Source organism: Tachypleus tridentatus, chromosome 12 (genome assembly GCF_004210375.1).
Source record: "Tachypleus tridentatus isolate NWPU-2018 chromosome 12, ASM421037v1, whole genome shotgun sequence".
Classification (NCBI taxonomy): domain Eukaryota; kingdom Metazoa; phylum Arthropoda; class Merostomata; order Xiphosura; family Limulidae; genus Tachypleus; species Tachypleus tridentatus.
In genome coordinates this window covers 7,333,223-7,354,585 of record NC_134836.1, presented here as the reverse complement: position 1 = coordinate 7,354,585, position 21,363 = coordinate 7,333,223, and the positions used below count along the sequence as shown (strand labels likewise).

Below are 21,363 nucleotides of genomic sequence, written 5' to 3'. Positions count from 1 at the left end.
AAATATATACTGTTTAGAGACTGAGCTATTTAGGATAAACATTTATGATACCCTGTTGCAGTCATTCCAGAAAGAAGAAAAAATAATTTGCTAATTTTTATGGTGGTTATGAGGTTGATTAAATTGATTGACTGCATATAGAGTTGTAGAAAGTTAGTTAAAATATAAAGTGTTTCTGAAAAAAAAAGTTTCATGTATTTAGGAGGTTTTAGGGACTATGCAAATGAAATATGAAAATTTTCAGATTTTTAATCTTAATATGAAAATCACCTTGCATTCAGAGCAGTCAACATTTTGACTCCTTTTAGTTATAGACAAAGGTTTAGTAAAAATACTTTATTCGATATTTTGTTTTTCTTTTTGTCTTTAAAAATGTTTTAATGTTTTTGTATCAGAATTGAAAACCATGAATAACACCATTTTAACTCCAACCTTTCACTTATAAACATGACAAATTTGTTTATTCCATTTTGTGCCAGAAATTACTGAACTTTTAATAATTTGAGCATTGATGTAAAAATTGTTTTCAAATCCACACTTAAAATTAACATCTTACTAACCTAACCTGAAAGAATCCCTACTAAAAGAACAAAGGCAAGGTATATATACATAGTATACCATGTTAATTTGAAAAGAAATGTATAGGGAAAATGTAATGTTTCTTAGAAATAAGGAGTGAAAAACAGTTAAGGTTGTTCATGCACACATGTGAGTTTCTGATTTCCACCTTTACACATTATCATTATGAAACAGGTCATAAAATACTGTGTGATGAACTATTTCTCTTACACCAAACCAATGCTAAAGAAAGTGTATTTAGAAAATATAAGAATCATTAAAGCAAACAATTTATCACTAAACCATAATAATGGCTTTGGTAACATTAACCATATTTGGCAAGGTTTATTTACTGACCAAACTTTACCAATATCTTGTCACCTGCTGACACCATTTCCATTACATTTAATTGTTTTGTCTTTGTACAATATATAAACCTAGTAATGCTTAATGTGTATTGTACTTGGAGAAGACAGACCAATGTTCTGTTGAACCATCTAGTATTTTCCAGTATCAATAAAATTCTTCCTTATAAGTCATTGTTTGCTTAGTCATTAATATATTAGCATAAATATGCTTTATTCAAATATTTAACTGTAATTGAGCAATAACAGAATGCTTTTGATCAAGCTGGACTGATATTTGAGAAATGGTCTTTATTTATAGTAAGTGCTAGGTGATGCATTTTAGATCATGATTTGGGTCATACCTTTAATATACATAGAAATCAACTTAGTAGCTTGTCCAAAGAAAGAAGATCTTGGTGTAGTGTGTGGATGAGTCACTCCAGCAGCTGAAACAGTGTTCTGTTGCTACTAATAAAAATAATTTTATTACAAGTAATTATATACATTATATAAATTCCTAGCTAGGCCTAATTTGAAATGCTGTTTATGATTTTGATATCTTTACCTAAGAAATGGTACTGACTTACTTGTAAAGGTTTAGAGGAGAATGGGATTATTCCAAGGATGTTATCTTGTGGGTTAAGGGGGTCTTAATTAAGTGTAAAGATCTTGTTGAAAGCTAGAATATTATCCTGGGTATTAATTTGATAAAAGATGGTTTGTATGAATTGTGGGAATGAGTTGTCATTGACAGTGCTGGAATTCCAGCACTTTACAAGTTTTAAAAGAGAAATCAGAAACTTTATGTAATGATGGGCTTAAATTGTTAAATAAGGATAGGTATGTGAGGACAACCTTTAAGGTCGTGTGTGTATATATATATATATAGGTGTATCTAATCAAAATATAATCTTGAGAGGTTTTATCTAAGGTATAGCTAATTAAAATTTTACATTAATAGGAAGAAAATCATTATAAACAATCTAGTCAATTTTATGAAAAAAAACAAATACTAATTTAAAGGAGAAAGCCTTTCTAAGTTAGAAGAAGAAGAAAGTTGCAGCATCAGGACAGCAAGTAATGCCAAAATATAAATATGTATTGTGATAAAATATACAGTTTATCTTGGTTTTTAAAGTGTCTGCCAGAATATGACCTACAAATCAGTGTGGATGTACTGTTCACCAAATGTAACCTCTGATAAAATGTGATAAGCATTGAGTCTTCTGTGAGTACCTAGTTGTGATCTGTTTTTGCATACGTTATTTTTTTTACATTGCTGTATTAACTTTTTTGGCCTTTGTAGATGTTAGCAGTTTATTCTTGTAATGATTCTATGTTTTATTGGAAATACTGTAGTTATATTTTCCTGTAATTTGAATTTAAAAAAAAACTGCAAATCCTTCTGTATGTAAAAATTCCATATAATATATTTTCTGTTGAAATTAACTTTGAGCATTGATTTTATATTTCTGTTTTCAAAATTTATTTACTTAAAAAAATGTTAATGGTAAATAATAGATAGTGGGTAACAAATTGGATTTCTTTTTTTTCTCTAGGTTGGAAAATTGGATTTGGAAATCTGTCAGGTGTTAGTTATATTGAGCATTCTTTTGTTATGTCTCATAATATTGTCAAACGTGGCAATAGTTCTTGGCCGTAAAACTGAGTTGGATGAGTTTGTGGTTCTACCTAGAAAGTTGGTTAGTACCCTTTTGATTATTTAATGTTTCAAAAATATGTTAAATGTTTTATCTTTTATAATTTCTGTATTAAACTTTGCTTTTGAAACTTAATTCGTACAGTAGTAGACATGAGTAAATTTTCATTCCAGGTGAATGTAGTGTGCAATACAACCCTGTACACAAGCTTCCTTACACCTGTGAGATATCTGCAAGATACTTGCTTTTGCTTTTCCATATTACACTTTCATCTTGTGAGAATTTGTTTCACACTAGTTAAGAATAACACAGGTTTCCACTAGATGACACTACTGTTGACTATGTTCTGTGTTTAGTAATTAATATAAATTAAATTTACTTAACCTCCATAATGTTGGCAAGTTGAATAACGTTATTATAGCTTAGGTTTTTCATGTTTTAATTATATTTGTATCATTTGCTATAGAGACTTTTGGCATGATGAGGTGCAACATTTAGAATTTTTCTGTATGTCTAGATTTGACATGATATGCAGGTGATCTTACAAATTTTCTAAAGCCTTTGGGCTGGGAATACTGTTATATGTTGAAATACCTGAGAATTGTTTTTGATAATTCACTTGGTGAGTTAACTTGTGAGTCTGTTATAGTACTTTCAGTCATTTACTGAAATAACAAGTGTGGCATACCAGTATTTTGTTTGTGTCTTGAATAAAGGAGAAAATTTATCAATTAAGTGACTGACTGGTTTAACTGTGAGTTAGTCTAGAACAGTCTAAAAAACTTGCCACAACAATCAGGGTTTAAACAAAAATAAAAATTTATTATACCGTAACAATTACAGAAATCAAAAGTGTGACTCTAAAATTAATGGTACAAAGTTGATAACTTGCCAAAATACAGTAAAGAAATATGTTCCTGGCTAGGACTTGAAACTTGCATAAATGAACAATACCACATACAAATTCATTTTAATAAGTATTTCAATATATAATTAAAATAAATAGAAAGAAAAACAAACAACTTAGTTTCTAAATAACACTATTCTGTCAATTAATAATCATCAGTACTTCATGAACTAGCTTGTTACAGCTCAGTGTAAGGTTTTTATTAACTTGTTAGATCATGAGATTACAAGTTGTGTGATCATAGTTTACGTACTCCTCTTCAACATTAATTATATCTGTAGGTCAATGCTAGGGAAAGCTGTTGTCAGTTTTATAATGCATACATGTTTACTGAAAATAAATGGGATTGACTAGAAAGCAAGCTAATGTTTTATGTTTTAAATGTAACTAAAAATTTACAGATAAACTAAAGGATCGAAGGAATAATAAAACCGAAACCAAATATAAAGAGAATTCACTATCTCTCAAGGCCTATTGCTTGGTGAACTTGTAGCAGAAAATATACAAAAATTTTCCATTAAGTGGACTGTTTCTTTCATTACTTTTATTGAATAGTAAAAAGACCCCTCCATGAGAACTTGTGACAGAATACTGGATAATTCGAATTTCAAGTTCAAGACGATGATAAGTGCTTGTCATGAGCGAGCAAATTTTTCTGGAAATGAGAAACAAGTAAAAAAAGACATAAAAGGAAAAGGTAGGAAATTAGAAAGAATTCACACAAAGTTGAAGATCAAAAAGAAATATGCAGAAACTCAGGAGTTTAAATTATAAGAGACAATAGTAAAAAAAATTAAAAACAAAAATTTGTTTGAAGACAACATTGAAGAAGCTGTTGAAAATGTGCAAGAAATATTATAATAGAAAAATTGTTGTTGTAAATAATAAATTTTTGAAATGCAAATAGATTGTCGTGACAAAATTGAAGAGGTAAAAGAGGACATCAACAAATTAAAAACATACAACTTTGAAATATAGAATGATTATAGCAGGAGAGTCAGTGAGTTTTGGAATAAAACACCTGGAAAGTGAATCTCTACATGCAAGGACTGGACAAGTCACCCCCATCTTGGCCCATACATTGCAACACAAAACATTATTAACTGTAAAATATAATATTATTGCTGCGGCACTTGAGACAGCGGAACATTCCCGGACTACTCTGATTATATCACTTTATAATCCAGTTCCAGAATTTAACTGGCTTATTCACCAACATTTTTCTAGTTGAGAAACTAACAGATTAAGACAAAATACCATGGGAGGTATTTCAAACTCAGTTTCAAATAATTCTCAAAGTGAATGGATGGATGGACTAGTGAGCAACAGGCAACTCATCTTACTGCTTATTCAAAGTGAGCAGTTTTGATAAACAAAATTAAAAACATCACAGCTGATTGTTGTAACAAATATCAAGCATAAATGGCTGCCTTATTTAACATGTTTAGGATAGGACACCAGAGGGAAATTTTTAAAGTACAAGAGCTAGGTAAAGCATAAAGATGGACACTGTCTGAACTGTTTAAAAATATGAAAAGGCTTAGCAGGTTACATTGTTTGGATGTTCCACATGAAATGATGGATGTGTTGACTAATCGTTAATTCAAAGATGCTATAATGGATGAGGACTTGCAAATTAGGCTAATAAAACAAAGTAGGTGTATATCTTTTTACATGAGGCTGTTCAGTATCTGATAAAACTTGAATCAATTAAAGTAGTAGATAAAGGCACCATCCAGGATGTGAAATCATCAACTCCTGATGGAAGTCTTAAAACATTTGAGTATTAATCAGAAAACTGGTTGCACAGGATAAAGGAAGTAAACTACAGGACAGAATGTGTTTTAAATATAAATTAAATGTTATATTAATAGAATCTACTCCAAAATGATGAAAAATGAAAACTTCTATAAGAATAGAAAAAGTGGATATTACATCTGAGACTATAATGAATGAATCATTGGTAATGGATCAAGGAGACAGTACCTTAAGGATTAGCCTACTCCATCTTATCTAGTAGAAATAAGGAGTGTATAATTTGAAAAAGAACCAGTCAATTCAATAGGCAGCAGCTTTATTGACTGGAATATCTGTAGTATGTTGATCAACTTCATTTACAAATACTAGGTGGAAACTTGTGTCTGGATATGTAAGAAGCTGGATTGATGAACAGCAAGTGGACATAGAATTCCAGTGAGAGGAAAGATGTTAGCCATTATTAATTTGGAAAGTTTCTGTACACAACATGATCTGGTATAACTGTTTTTCCCAAATCAGTCAGTTAGGACTGCTAACAGTAGGTTTGGAGATTAACAGACCATGGAGTATAATGATCTCTGATCTACAGCCAGAATCATCTAGGAGAAAGATTTGACACTATTAAGTTTCAAATATAAAAATTGTTTATTTGATCAAAAACACAAATTACTATAAAAAATACAAAATAAAATAAGGGCAGGTGGTTAATGAAATGTGTGAAGCAGATGAAAGCAAAATAAAGACTACTTTTAAAGTTTGACATATCTCCCCGAAAGTTAAACTTGCTAAACCTAAAGTAAAAATGAAATTGCAAAACAGTTGAAGTAGCCTGAAATGTATCTATAAGCTACTGTTACACAGGGAACAAACCTTGCTATAAGTACACAAACAAAGCCAAATTTGCACATAAAGCACAACTCGCATTCAAGATCTATGTGCACTGGAAGTTGAGCTTGAGCTTTTGGCTACTCCAATCTGATTCACAGACAGGAAATATGATCCTCTATTTCTGGATGTTGCATGCTGTCTTCCCTTCAGAAAAGTTAATTAATTGCCAACTAGAAAATTCACATTTTATGCTCCCAAAATGGGGAAAATTAAAAGTGTAACACAATTGAGTGAGTTTAAGCTAAGAATTAAAAAAAAAATGCACCTCAACTAAGAGGGTAGTAAACACACGCATACATACAGTATCATCCTGTACTACACTAAATAACTGATGTCAACAAAGAAAGCATATTGGAAACTGTTTATGTAAAAATGTGGATGTGCAGTTGAACTACCTTTAAATAGCTTCACATTCTATGACCACAAAATTCCCAGTGCACTGAAGAACATTTACACCACTATAAGTTTAACTTCAAGTGATAACACAGGATATTGAAGATAGGTGGTTTGGAGTGCAACAGAGCAAGAACAGACAAATAGGTGGTTAAAACAAAAGTCCACACCTTATGTTTATATTTGAAAGGATATTGGCAGGAAAAAACGTAGAAGTAAGTAGACCTGCTGGAGATCCTGATATTTTGTCAAGTTCACTTCCAGAGAATTATCATGGATGGAACCTCTAGTGGTTTCTTTTGATCATCTATCTGCATGGGCATTTTCCTAGTAAAAAGACAAGTTACAGTGTTGTTGCTCAGTTACCAAGTTAGTATGTGTGTTAACTAGCTAGATTTGAGCTTGTGTGATACATATAACAGGACATTTAGATATTAAATGTCTATTTTGTTTTATTTGTGGAAGACATCACTTGGTAGGCTTCTAGAATTTATTTTAGAAGAAATAAAATGTTTTCCTTCATGTTAAGTGGACTGGATTTTTTTTAGTTTTGCCAAACAATCAAAAATAGCCTGCCCAACAATAAAAACGGTTGTAACAATACTGTTTGAACATATGGTGGCTAATGTTGGAAGTATGTACAGTGTTTTGTTATATTTTTCTTGTAGTTCCTGATGTGAAAATTATTAAGAAATAGTATGAGCCTAGCAATTTAGAGATTTAGTCATTAACATCCATCCACTTGTAGAACAATGAAGCCACAGATACTTAATTGTTATGTAATTTTGATACGTATAAACTTTAAACTGTACACACAGACTGAAGGATTGAACTATGCTTGTAAAAAAAGACAACAAAATGAATAATCATGCTTTAGCAAAAATGAGAAAAGTTTAAGTCAAAATGTCAGGTTTCAATATCGTTTTATCTGAAGTGTGATTAGTCTTTTAATTTTTTGTTCACATTTTGACACAGTTATTTTAATTGAAATGTACAAAATATATTCGTATTTGTTTCCCTAAACCATTAAGTACATGAACTTACTTTTCTACATTTATACAAGAGAACATAAAACAAAATATTTGTATAAGATTATATTTTATTTCTGTCATTACACCTGTGCATTGTCAACTTTCATGTGGGCTGGTTTTATTTTATTGTGAAAGCCAAGTGCAAAAGTGGCCATAGGGGGCATTTTAGTATCTTATCAGTTAATATGTTTAATTATTTTCCATTCATTTTTATATTAAAAAAATGTCATGAACTTACTAATTTTGTGTAGCTAAAAACAAAGGTATGTTATTTTTATTTTGACTATTTAAAAATGAACTAAACTCCCTAATTTAACCAGTTATTACTTTGCTGAGAAAAAATTAAACTTACAAAGCAGAACACATGCAGGTAATTCTCTGTTTTCACCAACCTGAGATTTAAATTTTTGCTTTATATGCACATAGTCTGTACATATCCTGTATGTTCCATTTCATTTTTTGTTTGCTGTTACTGCCATTCAATGGAAGTAAATAAAGCTTTATACTTGCAAACACTGTAGACAGACATCTTGCATTTTAATGGTGGGGTTGATTATGTAAATGACACCATTGTGTTGTATTTTAATGAGAATGGATTTCAGGTACTTATGTGGTTATGTGTGAGCTATCAGTTTCATAATTATAGGTCCATCACATGCTTATATAAACTTTCTCCTAGCTTCTACTGAAGATCATTTTGATGTAAAAAGAACACAAATGTGAAAATATTACTGCTTTCACAAATTTATTGGATATAGTTGTCAAAAATATTTTTTCTTGAAGAATCATTTTCACACCAGGATGTTCTTTTAACACAAATTTCAATCATTTTTACACAAGTTCCCCTTATAACAGATACTATTAAGATATGTGTAAAGTATAAGAAATATGTTGTTATTTAGAGATTCTTAATAAATCAAACTTGGTATGATTAAAGTTCTCCTTTACGATGAAAAACCCATGTATATTTTACAACAACCATAATCTTGAATCTCGTGCTCTTTTAACTACCTTGATGAACATACTGTGTTTGTAAAAATCTACTTGTGAAGATGAAGATAAGTAGAAATTTTTCTTCAAAACCATTTTACAACTGTTGAAAACATTAAGTGTGTGAAATATCACAATTTAATTTTTCCATGTATGAAATATACCTAATGGTGTACTTGTCACACAAAAATTTAAACACAGTAAAACTCTTAAGACTGTTGATTAGGTAAATTTGTATCAAAACTCCTTGAAAAAAAAAAACAGTTACACCTCATTAAAGTGCAATCTAGATTTTTTAGTAAACTTTTACTACAACATGAAGTTCATCCTTAGTCTGCCTAATAAAATTTGCTTAGAACTTGTTATTTTTATCAGTAACTTCTATTTTTGATCATGTTTTATTTTACAGGGAGTGGAAATCTGGTATCCTCTAGTACCAGTTTTGACTTTGACACTACTTGCAGTAAAGGGTTTCTCGGCAGGTCTGTTTGATGCAGGACCCAGTATCTTCATAATTTCATTTGGTTTTGCTTTCTCTAAGCTCACAATAAAACTTGTGGTATGTACATAAACTTGGATATAATAGAAATAATTTTGATGTTTTTTATGCAGAAGCTGGAGATCTCCATGTATAGCGTGTACTATGTATACTCCTATTATTAAAATCTTGTTGCAGTTGTATGAATTATAGATGTTTGTATAAATTAGTTCTGTCAATTTGTGAAATTTTCTTTCTTGTGTATTATTCTGTCTGTTATAAAGTTTACAGTCATGAGTAATTTGTGAAACTGATTCAAAGTTAAGTGTTTTAATTGTGAAGAATGTACTTTAACTTGATTTCTATTCTCACTGTTACTGTGTGCAACACCAAGAATGTCTAACAGGATAAAACAAACTTAGCATTTGAGATTTTTCATGCTAAGTTGATTATGATAATAAAACTATGTCAAATGTAAAGGCATAAATTGTTTATTATATTTAGGCTCAAATTGTTTTGTGTTTTCTTTTTATTGTCTGACAAAGGCAAATCTGATGAGTTAGATCCTGTGTTGTTTGCACTTAACAGCTCATATTTGTGTATGAGAGTACACAGCTTTTTGGTTTTAATGGTTGCAACATTATGTAGTTAAACCATGTGTTGACATGTTAATGGAGTATATAAATGATAAAAACTTAATATCCATCATGTTTTAATAAGACATATTAAATTAACAAATGAATATGTAGATATTGATTAATATAATCATAACATGTAAGTTGTAGTATTAGTGTTAAAAATATTTACTCTGTAATTTATGTTTTTATCCACTGGTTTCAGATAATTGCTTTCCTTTGAACAAATATTTAGATCAAGTTACTACTACATTTGATCCATTTTTTTTTAGATTGTCAATGTTTCCAAGAGTGACATGGACCTGTGGGATTCCAGTTTAGTAGGACCTATACTTCTTTCTCTGAATACCTTTGTATGCTTTCTTGAACCACATACAGCTTTACTCTGCACTCTGGTGAGTAACAGGATTAATGCAACCAGAAATGTTATGAGATCAGCTGAGACACAGTAATTGTATGACAGTAAATATACCAGTAATGCTATCCAGAATACTGTAATGTAAAGAAACTGTATGACATTGCTATATTAGGGCAAAGCTACTTAAACATCTTATATAAAATATATATATATTTTAAAGTAGCAGCTCGTCAGTATTGTACTCAATTGTATATATATGTATATACCAGAAAATGTTTTCTGTCACAATATTTTATGAATCTGAAGTAAAATTATAATGATAAATATAATAAATACTTAATAAACTATTTTATTATTTATTAAAATATTGTAAATGGTGGAAGATTAGTAATTTAACATGTTTTTTTATACTTAGTAAAGATGGTAAGTTAAATTTTCCAGAAAGTTCTTTATATACATTTATATTTTGTTTCTCTCTTATAATTATAAAGTTATCTTATGTTTCAGGTTTACAATGCAATAGATTTTGTCAAGTACTTTACATATGCAAGTTGGGATTTAAGGGAAGCTCTTGATGTGTGGATCTTTAGTCTTAAATACCCACCTGGTCATCCTCTCTGCCGTAATGGTAATTTAGGATTTTATGTTAATGGCCTTAATAATCATGAGTTGAAAGAAAAACATAAGATGGAAGAATTCCTAAAAGCTCTCTCTGGTGAAATTTTTCATGAAACAAGTTTTGGTTTGAAAAATGGTTTTAAAACCAAAAGGCAGGAGACTAGTGAGAAATTTTATTCAATAAATGATGATTAATTATCATACTTTTTTATGTTGTGTATTTCACTTGTATAAGTGCTAATGAAATAAGTTTCTGTATGTGTTTTGGAAATCATTACAATACACTAATCACCTATACCTACTTTTCTACCAAAAATACTTTTCAGAAAATCTTGCATTATGTTTTCTTGTATGTGAACTGTATTAAGTTGATGGCTTATTCTCATGCATGTATTGATAAAGATGCATAGTTCAGTGAATATTTAACAATGGGTCATTCACCACTCACTTCAGAAGTAAGAAGTTCTTGTTATTCTTATAAATAGCATTTTATGTTAGTTTATGTTGATAGTTGTAGTAGATTAAGTCTTGATCTTTATTTTGTTAATATTTCTCCATAAAAGACAACAGAAGCAAAATTGCTTGTAGTAGAAGATACTGAGGTGTTTTATTCTTCTTTTTTTTTAATGTAATATTGCATTACACAACTTCTTTAATATATATGTATGTATGTGTCTGTGTATTTAATCTGTAAAATATGAAAATTAGGCCTAAGGAAGCCCTACAGAAGGGAACACAAACAATTACCTCGAGCTACAAATTATAGTTTGTGAAATTATAAGATGCTACAATAGGACTTGCAAAGCAGTAGGTATACTATATACATAGGTGAGTTTGTCAGTAAATGCTTCACAGTGGTAGGTATGTCTGTAGATTTGCACCACTAGAAACTGGATTTCAACTTCTGTGGTTTGCCGAACACAGATATTCTCTTGTGTAGCTTTGTTCATAACTCCCATAACAATTATTGATTAAACTTCTTTTATTTAGTACCAACTTTCCATATATTGTAAATTTAACTAACTTTAAGTTGTTTTAGTCACTTTTCCATTAATTAATGTGGTTGAATTCATAGATAAAAAATAAAAATAAAATATAGTATGAAACAACAAATCAAATAAAAACAGTCAGTTGTTTTTGGTTAATTAAGAGTAAAGCTTTGCTTCTTTTTTTCATAGTCTTGTGGTCACACCAAATTTAAGCTAGGCCATTTGTTTACATGGACAGAATGTGTGAATAGTATGTTTTTACATTCAACAAAGTAATGTGATGTATTTTAAACAATTTAAAAAAAGGAATCATATTGTAAATCTGAACTAAAATAGGAATGGACTACTTTATAATGTGTTAGATTATTAAAAATGTGTATGTAAATGTTTTTGTTTTAAAATGTTTCAATTTATGTATTGAATTTCAGTATCTTTTATTAACTTTTCTTGTTATACTTAATTCATATAATAAGATTTAAAGTATGCTAGTAAAGATCTCTATGTCTCTTTATTATATAATAAATCCAGAAATTAAACAAGTTTACAGTTTCAAAATGATAAACAAAATAGCTGATTTCAGGTTTACAACAATGGCAACTCTTAACAACACCTACTCATTATCTCAGTAAAAGTTATTTAATTGGCATTTTACATTGGTTTTAAATGAAACATTATACTAATCAAATATGATAAAATGCTTACAAGAAAGATCCTAACACACGTTTTTGTTGTGGATTCACACTACTACTTTTACATTAACTCTTCACATTCAGGCCTGCATCTTTTGAAAATATCAGAACCCCCATACATTGTTACATTTAAATAGTGTTAATTTCTTAGATTCATAAGGAAAAATAAAATCTCAATCCCTATTTTCCAGTTTTACATCCTGCATCTGAGCTCTTGATTTTTCCCATTAAGAGTTTTTTAACATCAGAACCAGCAGGAAAAGCAGGCTTTTCTGTAAATAATTCTTTCTTGCAAGTTGTCATTTAGTTTTTCCCTTAAAGTAAACAAAAAATTTTTTTGATTTCTAGTGATTCATATTTTGCTGTTTTGATTATTACAAAATTATTTAATCTGTACATGGCTTACTTGTAAAGCTGAAGAAATGATAGTAGTTTTGAGGCATTTTTTTCTTGTGACTGATATGTTTATTGTGCTTTGAAATGCATATCTGAAGGTTGCATGAATTCTTTTTTGGACACTCAAATTTGTGAGACTCAAAACAATTTTCAAAAAAATGTCTTCAGTTTCTGACTGACTCCAGATGAGCTTGTATGCAGTAAATACTACAAATCCATCATTTATTTTATATATATTTTAACTTTTTAAGTTAGAAACTTCTCAGGTAGTCTAACATAACACTTTACAATAATAGTTAATAGAAGAATGTCTACAGTGTCTGACTCCAGAAGAGCTCATGTGTGTAGTAGGTATCACAAATCCATGTTTTATTTTATATATTTTTTAACTAAAGTAGCTAAAATTTTTTAGTTAGAAACTTCTTGGCTTAGTCTAACATGACAGTTTACAATAATAGTTGATGATATGCAAATGATATATATTGTTTTTAATGCAAGGATTGCTTCTTCAGTTGGAGAAACAATAAAACATATAAAAGGACACTATGGAAAGGTTAACAGTTGAAGCTGATAAGTAATGTGGGCCATTTTGGTTAATATTGCAGTCAGTGCAGAGGAAATAATAGTATTATTTTTTTATTTTGCACTTTTAACTATTATTTCACTGTACATTGAAATTTTTGTTCTACTATGTGTTACAGTGGATAAAATTGGATAAAATATAAATTTTTAACTCTTATTTGCTCTACTCGAACACTAGCTGATTCTAGATATTATGTGAATGGAATATGTAAACTTGTAAACATGAAAATAAAAATCTTTATTCTTCCATGAAAATTGCCTTTCCTTCAAAATGACTTGGTAAACAGACTTGTAATGTTCACTAAAACTGCTAAACTTTATGTACAGCAGACTTCTAATATTTACTAAAACTTTACTAAATTTTTTGGAGATATACATAGTAAATTGAGAATTAAAGTAAACATTATTTTATATCAGCTTCACAAGTATGGAGTCAGTCAGTATGAATAAATTGTTAAGTATACTTGTAAACATTATATTGTTACTCATCCTTTGAAACAATTCTGAAAGAAGAAATAATTGTAATATAGGAAGAGATTTCAAAAGAATTCTTAGGTTTATATATATATATATATATTTTCTTAAGAGGTTGTAAGTTTTCACATTTGCTCAGTGTTTCTTCAAAACAGGATTTTAAGGGTTAGAGATCTAACAGAGATGATTGATGGAAACTTCATTCAAATATCCAAATTAAACTTTAATATCTTGAGTATTTTGTCAAAGGTAGAAATGCAACTTCTCTCAATTGTAATGGACTGATAAATCAGAAATGTAACCACATTTTAGAGCAAAGTTCTTTCACTTGAGAAGTTTCTTTACTTTTCCCATAATATTAAAGGGAAGTTTGTCTTTGATGAGGAGTAGCTCCTCCATTATCATTAAATCTTTGATAAAAATTAAAAATAATTCTAAACTTATCAAATAGAATTGAAATATTACAGAGCTTGGATGTATCATTTCTCCAAGACAGATCTAAAGGTTATATGGAGGGAGTCAACTGTTTTAAATGTTTACACCAATTACAGTAGTCTATTGTCTGTCGGTAGACACTAAAAATGACATCAAATAACAGATGCATAGTGTTGCAACTGGTACTGTCATAACATCAGTAAAATGTGTGCATGCCATGAATCACAAGAAGGATTATGCACTCTGTAGGCTACTTGACTAACAAACTTCAAAAACTAAAAATATTTATTTTATTTACTGTTGAAACAGAACACTTTTGGGGACTTTGCAGCAGTGCATCTAGATGTATATACTAGAACTGTTGAAGATAGCTTTGACAATGTTCATCACAATTGGCATTTTGTACTACTAGTATGCTATGCCTGACAAAACTAATAGCTGTAACTCACAGATGCCACTAACAACAGTCAATCAGTGTGTACTATCTTTTAATCCCAAATGCAATCCTTATTGAAATCATATTGTTCCAGATGAATAAAACACAGAAGTATCTTTGCAGAACACAAATATTCTTCTTTTCAGGGTGTATATGGTACCCACTAACTGTTGGTAATTCATATGTAAAACATTAAGGAGGATTCCTGTGACCTGCTCAGATAACAATTACAAACTACAAGTAAGCAGACAAACTTTACAGAGATATTCCCCACAAAAAGGCACGTGTGACACCCTAAGTATTCAAATTATCAAGGACAATAAATAATTAGAGCAAAAGGAACATAGCTGTTTCAGTGAATGATGCATTCTATCAAGCTGCATATGCTACTCTTCAGATCATCCCTACTTTAAAATTTAAAACTAGTTAAATAAATCCAAACATCAGCTCACATACCAGAGAAACTTATTCTTGCCCATGTAAAACAAATATCATTACATGAAAATCTTTTCACAATACAAAGCCTTAATGCTACACTATACCTTCTAACATATTTAATGTGCAGTAAAATCCCCTTTAACAATTGCTTGTGTATTTTAGTACACACTATTACAGAACATCATGATATAATACGTAATAACTTACCCTTCAGTATATATCATCTGTTGTAATACAAGAAAAAAAAGTAAAGATTCTACAGTAATCAAAATGATAATTAAAAAAAACTAACCAATGATTAGTGTGCAAAATAAAACATCAGTATTGCTTTGTCATAAACAATGCATACATATATATAAAAAACTTTGATATGAAAGAGAAAACAGAATTTAGTACAATAACAGGTTAGGAAAAAAAAGATTTCAAAGGCAAAACATATTAAACCAAATCTTTTAACTTGCATAAGAAACCTTTATGGTACTTTAGAACAAAATAAGCCTTTTAACATGGAATGATAATAAGAAAAACACATAGAATTAGTAGCTTTTTTTTTAAAGTAAATTGAAGATAAAACCATTACATATAGAAAATGTACCATTTTGTTATCAAACAAATTAAATGCTTTTATACTGATGAATAGGAAAATAATAACCAAAAAAGGAGTGAAATCTTGTACAAGGTAAAAACTTTTACAGCAAAATACAATTTAAACACAAAAATAAGCAAACTGTAAGTGATATCACAGGCTGATGAAGGGAAAAAACATTTGTGCAAATGTTGGAACTCCTACCTTCAAGTGCTGTGAGCAGACTCATCAGTGCAGCAGTACCTGGTTTCTATAAGCTTGAACCACCTAGGATCTGAGCTGCTGCAATTCCTCTTCAAGTTGTGAGTTGCCCTTCTTTTTCAGCTGGCCTTCTCAACTATAGAGGGTACATATTTTAGTCCACTTAGGCCTGTGCCTGAAATTGGAACTTAGGAGTGTGGTGTGATAATGATTAGTGCTATTGATGGGATTCAGTCTTGGCTAACACTGAAGTAGATCTTCCTGTCACTTAAGTAATATTGGTAAGTTTGCCTGAGTGGTTAAGTCTTTCATGTTGATATTCTGGTTGTGAGTGGCTATCTGGATGGTACAAATGAAAGCATCCAACTCTATTGACATTTGGAGAACTTCTTGATTTCTGCTCTTACTTTAATTTTGGGAAGGTCTTTTTTTTTTAATGATACTTGGTTATGCAAAGTATTTAGACAGGACATCTGAACGTCTCAGAGCTAGCTTAATGATTTTGAGTGCTACTCTTTTGTTGGTGGTGATGTAACCTCAGGGATGAACTTAAGAATTTATGATGCAGGAAGATTGGGCTCTACCAACTTCACGGGTGTTGGGATCATGACAAATGCAATTTTCAGCATCCAATGCCTTACAACAGGATATGGAAATTCCTGTACCCATTGTCAAAGTAATGCACAACTGAAGCAAAGGTTCTTTTTTTTTTTTGACACTTCTGGTATCTTTAGGATCACAAGTATTTTTGCATATGCTGGGAAACCAAGACAACTAAACTTGAAAGTTCCTGTTTCTCACTTGCAACCACAATGGGTGTGGGTTGACACCTTTACTAAGCCTTGATCTTCACAGGCCTTTGAGGTTGCATTTAAGTTGTATTCACAGTTACAATTACCACTGTTGATTGCTTCTAATTTGTGTTGCAACCTGTAGTTCACTTTAATCACTTTGAACTACATTGCCACGTAAGACACCTGTATTAAAGAACACCTCTGAAACAGATTTTCATGGACATGCTAATGAGCATTTAAACATGACCAGAAAGAAACATACTAAGAAATATCTTCCCACGTAAATCACCTCAGTTCATCAGCATAACTTGCAAGTTCTCGTGGAACTTGTGCCTGTGAGCCACAAATCCAGCCATATAAATTGCTCAGCAGTTCTCTACAACCATGTTCCAGTTTTAAGTTTCTTCTTAGATGCATCTCCACCTGTTGTTATGTCCATTTACCTTGGTAATATGTGAAATCTTGAGGCAGTAATCCAAGTTATCCTCTGCCATTTCTTTGAACAGTTAAGGTTAACCTAACCATCACCAACACTATGAGATGATTGTAGAGACAGGTAGCTACTTCTAGTGTGTGTTTTCTATGCAAATTAATTTCCATTATTGTTCAAAGGAGACATTCATTCTCTTCCAAATTTGCAGAGACATGCACACTAGATAAATGTGTTTTCTTCTAGTAAATTTGCAGTAAAACACCAGTAAGCATGAACAAGACTGAAACAGATAATTCAAAAAAATGGGCTTTTTATGAATAAATATCTGAATACAACTTCTAAATCAGTTTGTAGAGAAGAAAGAATGCCAATGAACATTAAAATATTTTTTTGCCAATCAATCAATAACAAATCTAAGGCTATAAACTGTGACCAACATAGTTGTCAGTTCAATCAGACACATCTTAAAAAGATTGCTATAAGAAGATATGCCAACTATTTCAGATGACTGAGCGTATTGATTGTAGACAGAACCCTTTCACAGTTTTAGTCCTTTTAGATTTGCCAGAAACAAGACAATCTGGTGAACGAGGCCTCTTTTTTTTTTTCCAACTTGTGAACGATCGCATTGGTGTTTCTATGCCGCTTAGAAAACGAGAAATACCCATCTACACGAGCGCTGATTGGCTGACAAGCACTGATGACGTAACTATGGATTTCCCCACGTACCCAGTATGGGGAAGCACCGCACTCAAACTATTGGTAGACGTCGAAGATACAAATATTTTTTATTATTTCAAGCACAAACATAATTATCGCAAGTAAGCATTTGGACATGTCTTTTATTTATTATCAAAATTTATTTGTAGCTCACTAGAAATTTTCTTTTCACCTCTTTCAAGCCCTGGGGTAACAATTTATCACTTTATTGTATAAGCCTATATAATATGTAATAATTTTGGAATTACAATAAGTCGTAATATTTGTCTGTATGAGCGTAATGATTAAGCTCAAATCGTAATGATTGGCATCTCTGTATAAGGTTGAGAATAATTTATGAAAAGACTAAAATGGTTTTAGGAGATGTTGAGACAAACTGGAGAGAATATTTGACCTTAAGATGAAAAATCAAGAAATGTACAAATGAATCTTTATAAATGCTTCATAGACTTTGGAAAAGTTGTTCACAGTTTTAGTCATTGGAAGCTAATAAGAATTCCGAGTTGCTGAGACCCGAAGTAAGTGAACTCTGGGGTATATTTGAAATATGGGCACCCAGCATGTATTTACCCTTGATATTATGGTGATTATCTTAAGAACTGACTAATTTGATCTTGATCTGTCAACTATCCCTTAAACCAATTGAAAAGAATATTTGTGATAGTGATGTTTGTAAACTACAAATTAAATGAATGGTAGTAATTTTGCCATTCGTATTTTCAAATTAGTATTTGCTTATGTAATTTTTACTATAAAGTAATTTTAAAGTTCTAGTATATGGCTTTTGGTTCCTTCTTAACTGCAAATGCATTTATGATATTAGTAATAAAAACAATTTTTCGTGCTAGTTCATTTTCAGTGCTGTGAACAGTAAGGTTATTCAGCCTTTCTTGAGTCATTGCATGCCATATGACATGCATTATCATGAATAAACACTCAGCTGTTACAGGTCACATACAAAACATTCATAAGCAGAGATGCCAACCATTACGATTTTGGTGTATACATTACGACTATACGCTCATACAGACAAATATTACGACTTGTTGCGACTCCCAAATTATTATACATTATATAGGCCTATACAATAAAGTGATAAATTGTTCCCCCAGGGCTTGAAAGGGGTGAAATGAAAATTTATAGTGAGCTACAAATATATTTTGATAATAAATAAAAGGCATAGTCCAAATGGTTACTTGAAATAATCATGTTTGTGCTGGAAATATTTGCATCTCCGACGTCTACCAATAGTTTGAGTGCGGTGCTTCTCCATATTGGGTTAGCTTTGTGTGAAATTCAAAAACAAAAAACAAACAAACCATACTGGGTACGTGGTGAGAATCTATAGTTACGTCATCAGTGCTTGTCAGCCAATCTTGTACGCTCACGTTCATGGGTATTTCTCGTTTTGTAAGCGGCATAGAAACACCAATGCGATCGTTCACAAGTTGGAAAAAAAAGAGGCCTCGTTCACCAGATTGTCTTGTTTCTGGCAAATCTTAAAGGACTAAAATTGTGAATCAAAAATTTAGGAAAGAGTATAGTGCAAAATATCCGGTCATTGCATCAAAAGTCTGACTTATAAGTGTCATAAACATGATATAAACTAGTCCTTACACAAAGGCTTTTCTGCTTACTGTTTGTGCATGTTCAATGTTGTTTTACCAGTGTGTTTGTTACTCTGAACTAAATAAAAGACATAATTTCAAAATAATTTTTAATTTATTTATTAAATACACAAAACACAGTCATAAATGAGCAGTCTAAAGCAGTAACAAATAATAATATTTATAATAATAAACAGCTTAAAGACATTGGTCAGGTCTAGTAGCCGCAAATGATAAAGGACTCTGTCTACAATCATTACGCTCAGTCATTTGAAATAATTGGCATCTCTGCATAAGGCAATGCAAGCAATTTAGAATATTTCTTCTAAGTTGAGTGATTTTATTCAAACGAAGAAGTAGACTCAAAGCCTTCCCTCCATCTCCAAAATCTTTATGCACATTTTTAATGTGCTGATAAAATCGTAGGTGGCAGACACCAAAGAAAACTGAAGAAGCCATTGATGCTTATTGGAACATCATAACAGCTTTTAAGATTCGCTATTATGGAATTAATGATATTACACAGTACTTTTTAAAAGTGTCCAGACAAAATTTAGATTTCAAGTTAATTTAAAGAACAGTGAAATGGAAGCTACAGGTGGAACATAAACATTATATTAATATTCGTATTGAGTACAATAGAAATTCAGTGGAAGTGCTAAAATTCAAGAAGAAATATAATAAAAAAAATTTGAGCTGCCGATAGAGCGGCCAGGTTCAACTCTAAAATGTCAACTCTAAAATTCCTAAATTACCTTACAATTTAATAAAGTCAACTGTTTTTAAAAAATCGTGTTTTTGCAATTTTCATGTGGGAGTCTTGTCTCCAATATCGTTTACCAGCTTACATATAATATCTGATACCATACTTACATAGGGAAAACCGAGGGATTTTACACTCAAAAACAAGATAATGTGTTGACGTTATTCATTAATAAAAAATGAAAGAAGTGCAGTTTCAAATCATTCTTAACTAATTAAATAATATCTGACTTTGAAAACATCATTCTCTGCACCAGTCCATATCAAATTCACTGAGTACACTAATAGAAACTTCAGAGAAGCTCTTCTCTTCGATCAACTATGACCATGGATGTATAGGGACAAAAGATGGCGCCTAGAAGATTAATTATTTTCTCATTTTTTTCTTTTATTACTTCAAGCTATAACTCCAATAGAACATTTGTTTATAACAGTTAACAACTAATTATTTCAACAATGCTTTTCTTTCGTCAATAAGGTTTACTAAATATGTCATCCAGATGCTGTACAAATACACGTTATAGATTCTATTATAATTCATTATTTAAACCATTTGAAGCTTTGTATTTGTGGTTTGGGTTTTAGTGTAACATTTGAAGAAGCTGTAAAACGAAACATTAATTGCTCAATTAAAGATAAGAAACAAATTTGTGTTCTAAGGTCGTTTTTTCTAGTATTAAAATAACTTTTATACACTAATGTGCACTATATAAAATACATACGAAAAATCTACCTGAAATAAGGAGACAATTTCAGCAGCTAATTACCTATAAGTTATGTAAGGCGTTGGATATGGTTAAGCATTAATACTTGTCGATACAACCAGATAGTGGCTAATGCATAGAAGTAAGCGTGTGCATGTTAGGCTGTTGATCATGATTGGATGGATATGCGGTATATCGTGATGGTGTATAGTGCGAAAGAACAAACACCAAATGGTTCTTTACATTGTTTGCCAAATAATATAGTTCCTAGTGAATGAAACGTATTGTCTACTCACTCAGTGTAGATATTTCGTAGTGTCTACAAGAATATATGAAGTGGTTGAGGTTCCCTTATTTGACATGCATGAATTTATACACTAGCAGCTGGGTAAGGCAACAATACGACCAAGAGATGTTATGATGATCATACAGTGAAGGAATGGAAAATTGAGTGTTGACACTATGAATGGACCAGCTTGATGAGTCAGAAAACAT

The 21,363-nt window shown here is 30.8% G+C and overlaps 1 protein-coding gene across 6 annotated transcripts in view; it reads left to right on the top strand.

Moving 5' to 3' along the window:
* The window catches only part of LOC143233526 (cholinephosphotransferase 1-like), a 61,211-nt gene extending 47,678 nt beyond the window's left edge, over nucleotides 1-13,533 (top strand). For all 6 annotated transcript variants that reach the window (XM_076469833.1, XM_076469836.1, XM_076469832.1 and 3 more), the window contains 4 exons: nucleotides 2,465-2,608; nucleotides 8,943-9,092; nucleotides 9,919-10,041; nucleotides 10,512-13,533. In XM_076469833.1, coding sequence (XP_076325948.1) covers nucleotides 2,465-2,608; nucleotides 8,943-9,092; nucleotides 9,919-10,041; nucleotides 10,512-10,817 — 723 coding nt within the window. In that variant the 3' untranslated portion in view covers nucleotides 10,818-13,533. The remainder of the gene's footprint in view (nucleotides 1-2,464; nucleotides 2,609-8,942; nucleotides 9,093-9,918; nucleotides 10,042-10,511) is intronic.
* The last annotated feature ends 7,830 nt before the right edge of the window (nucleotides 13,534-21,363 follow it).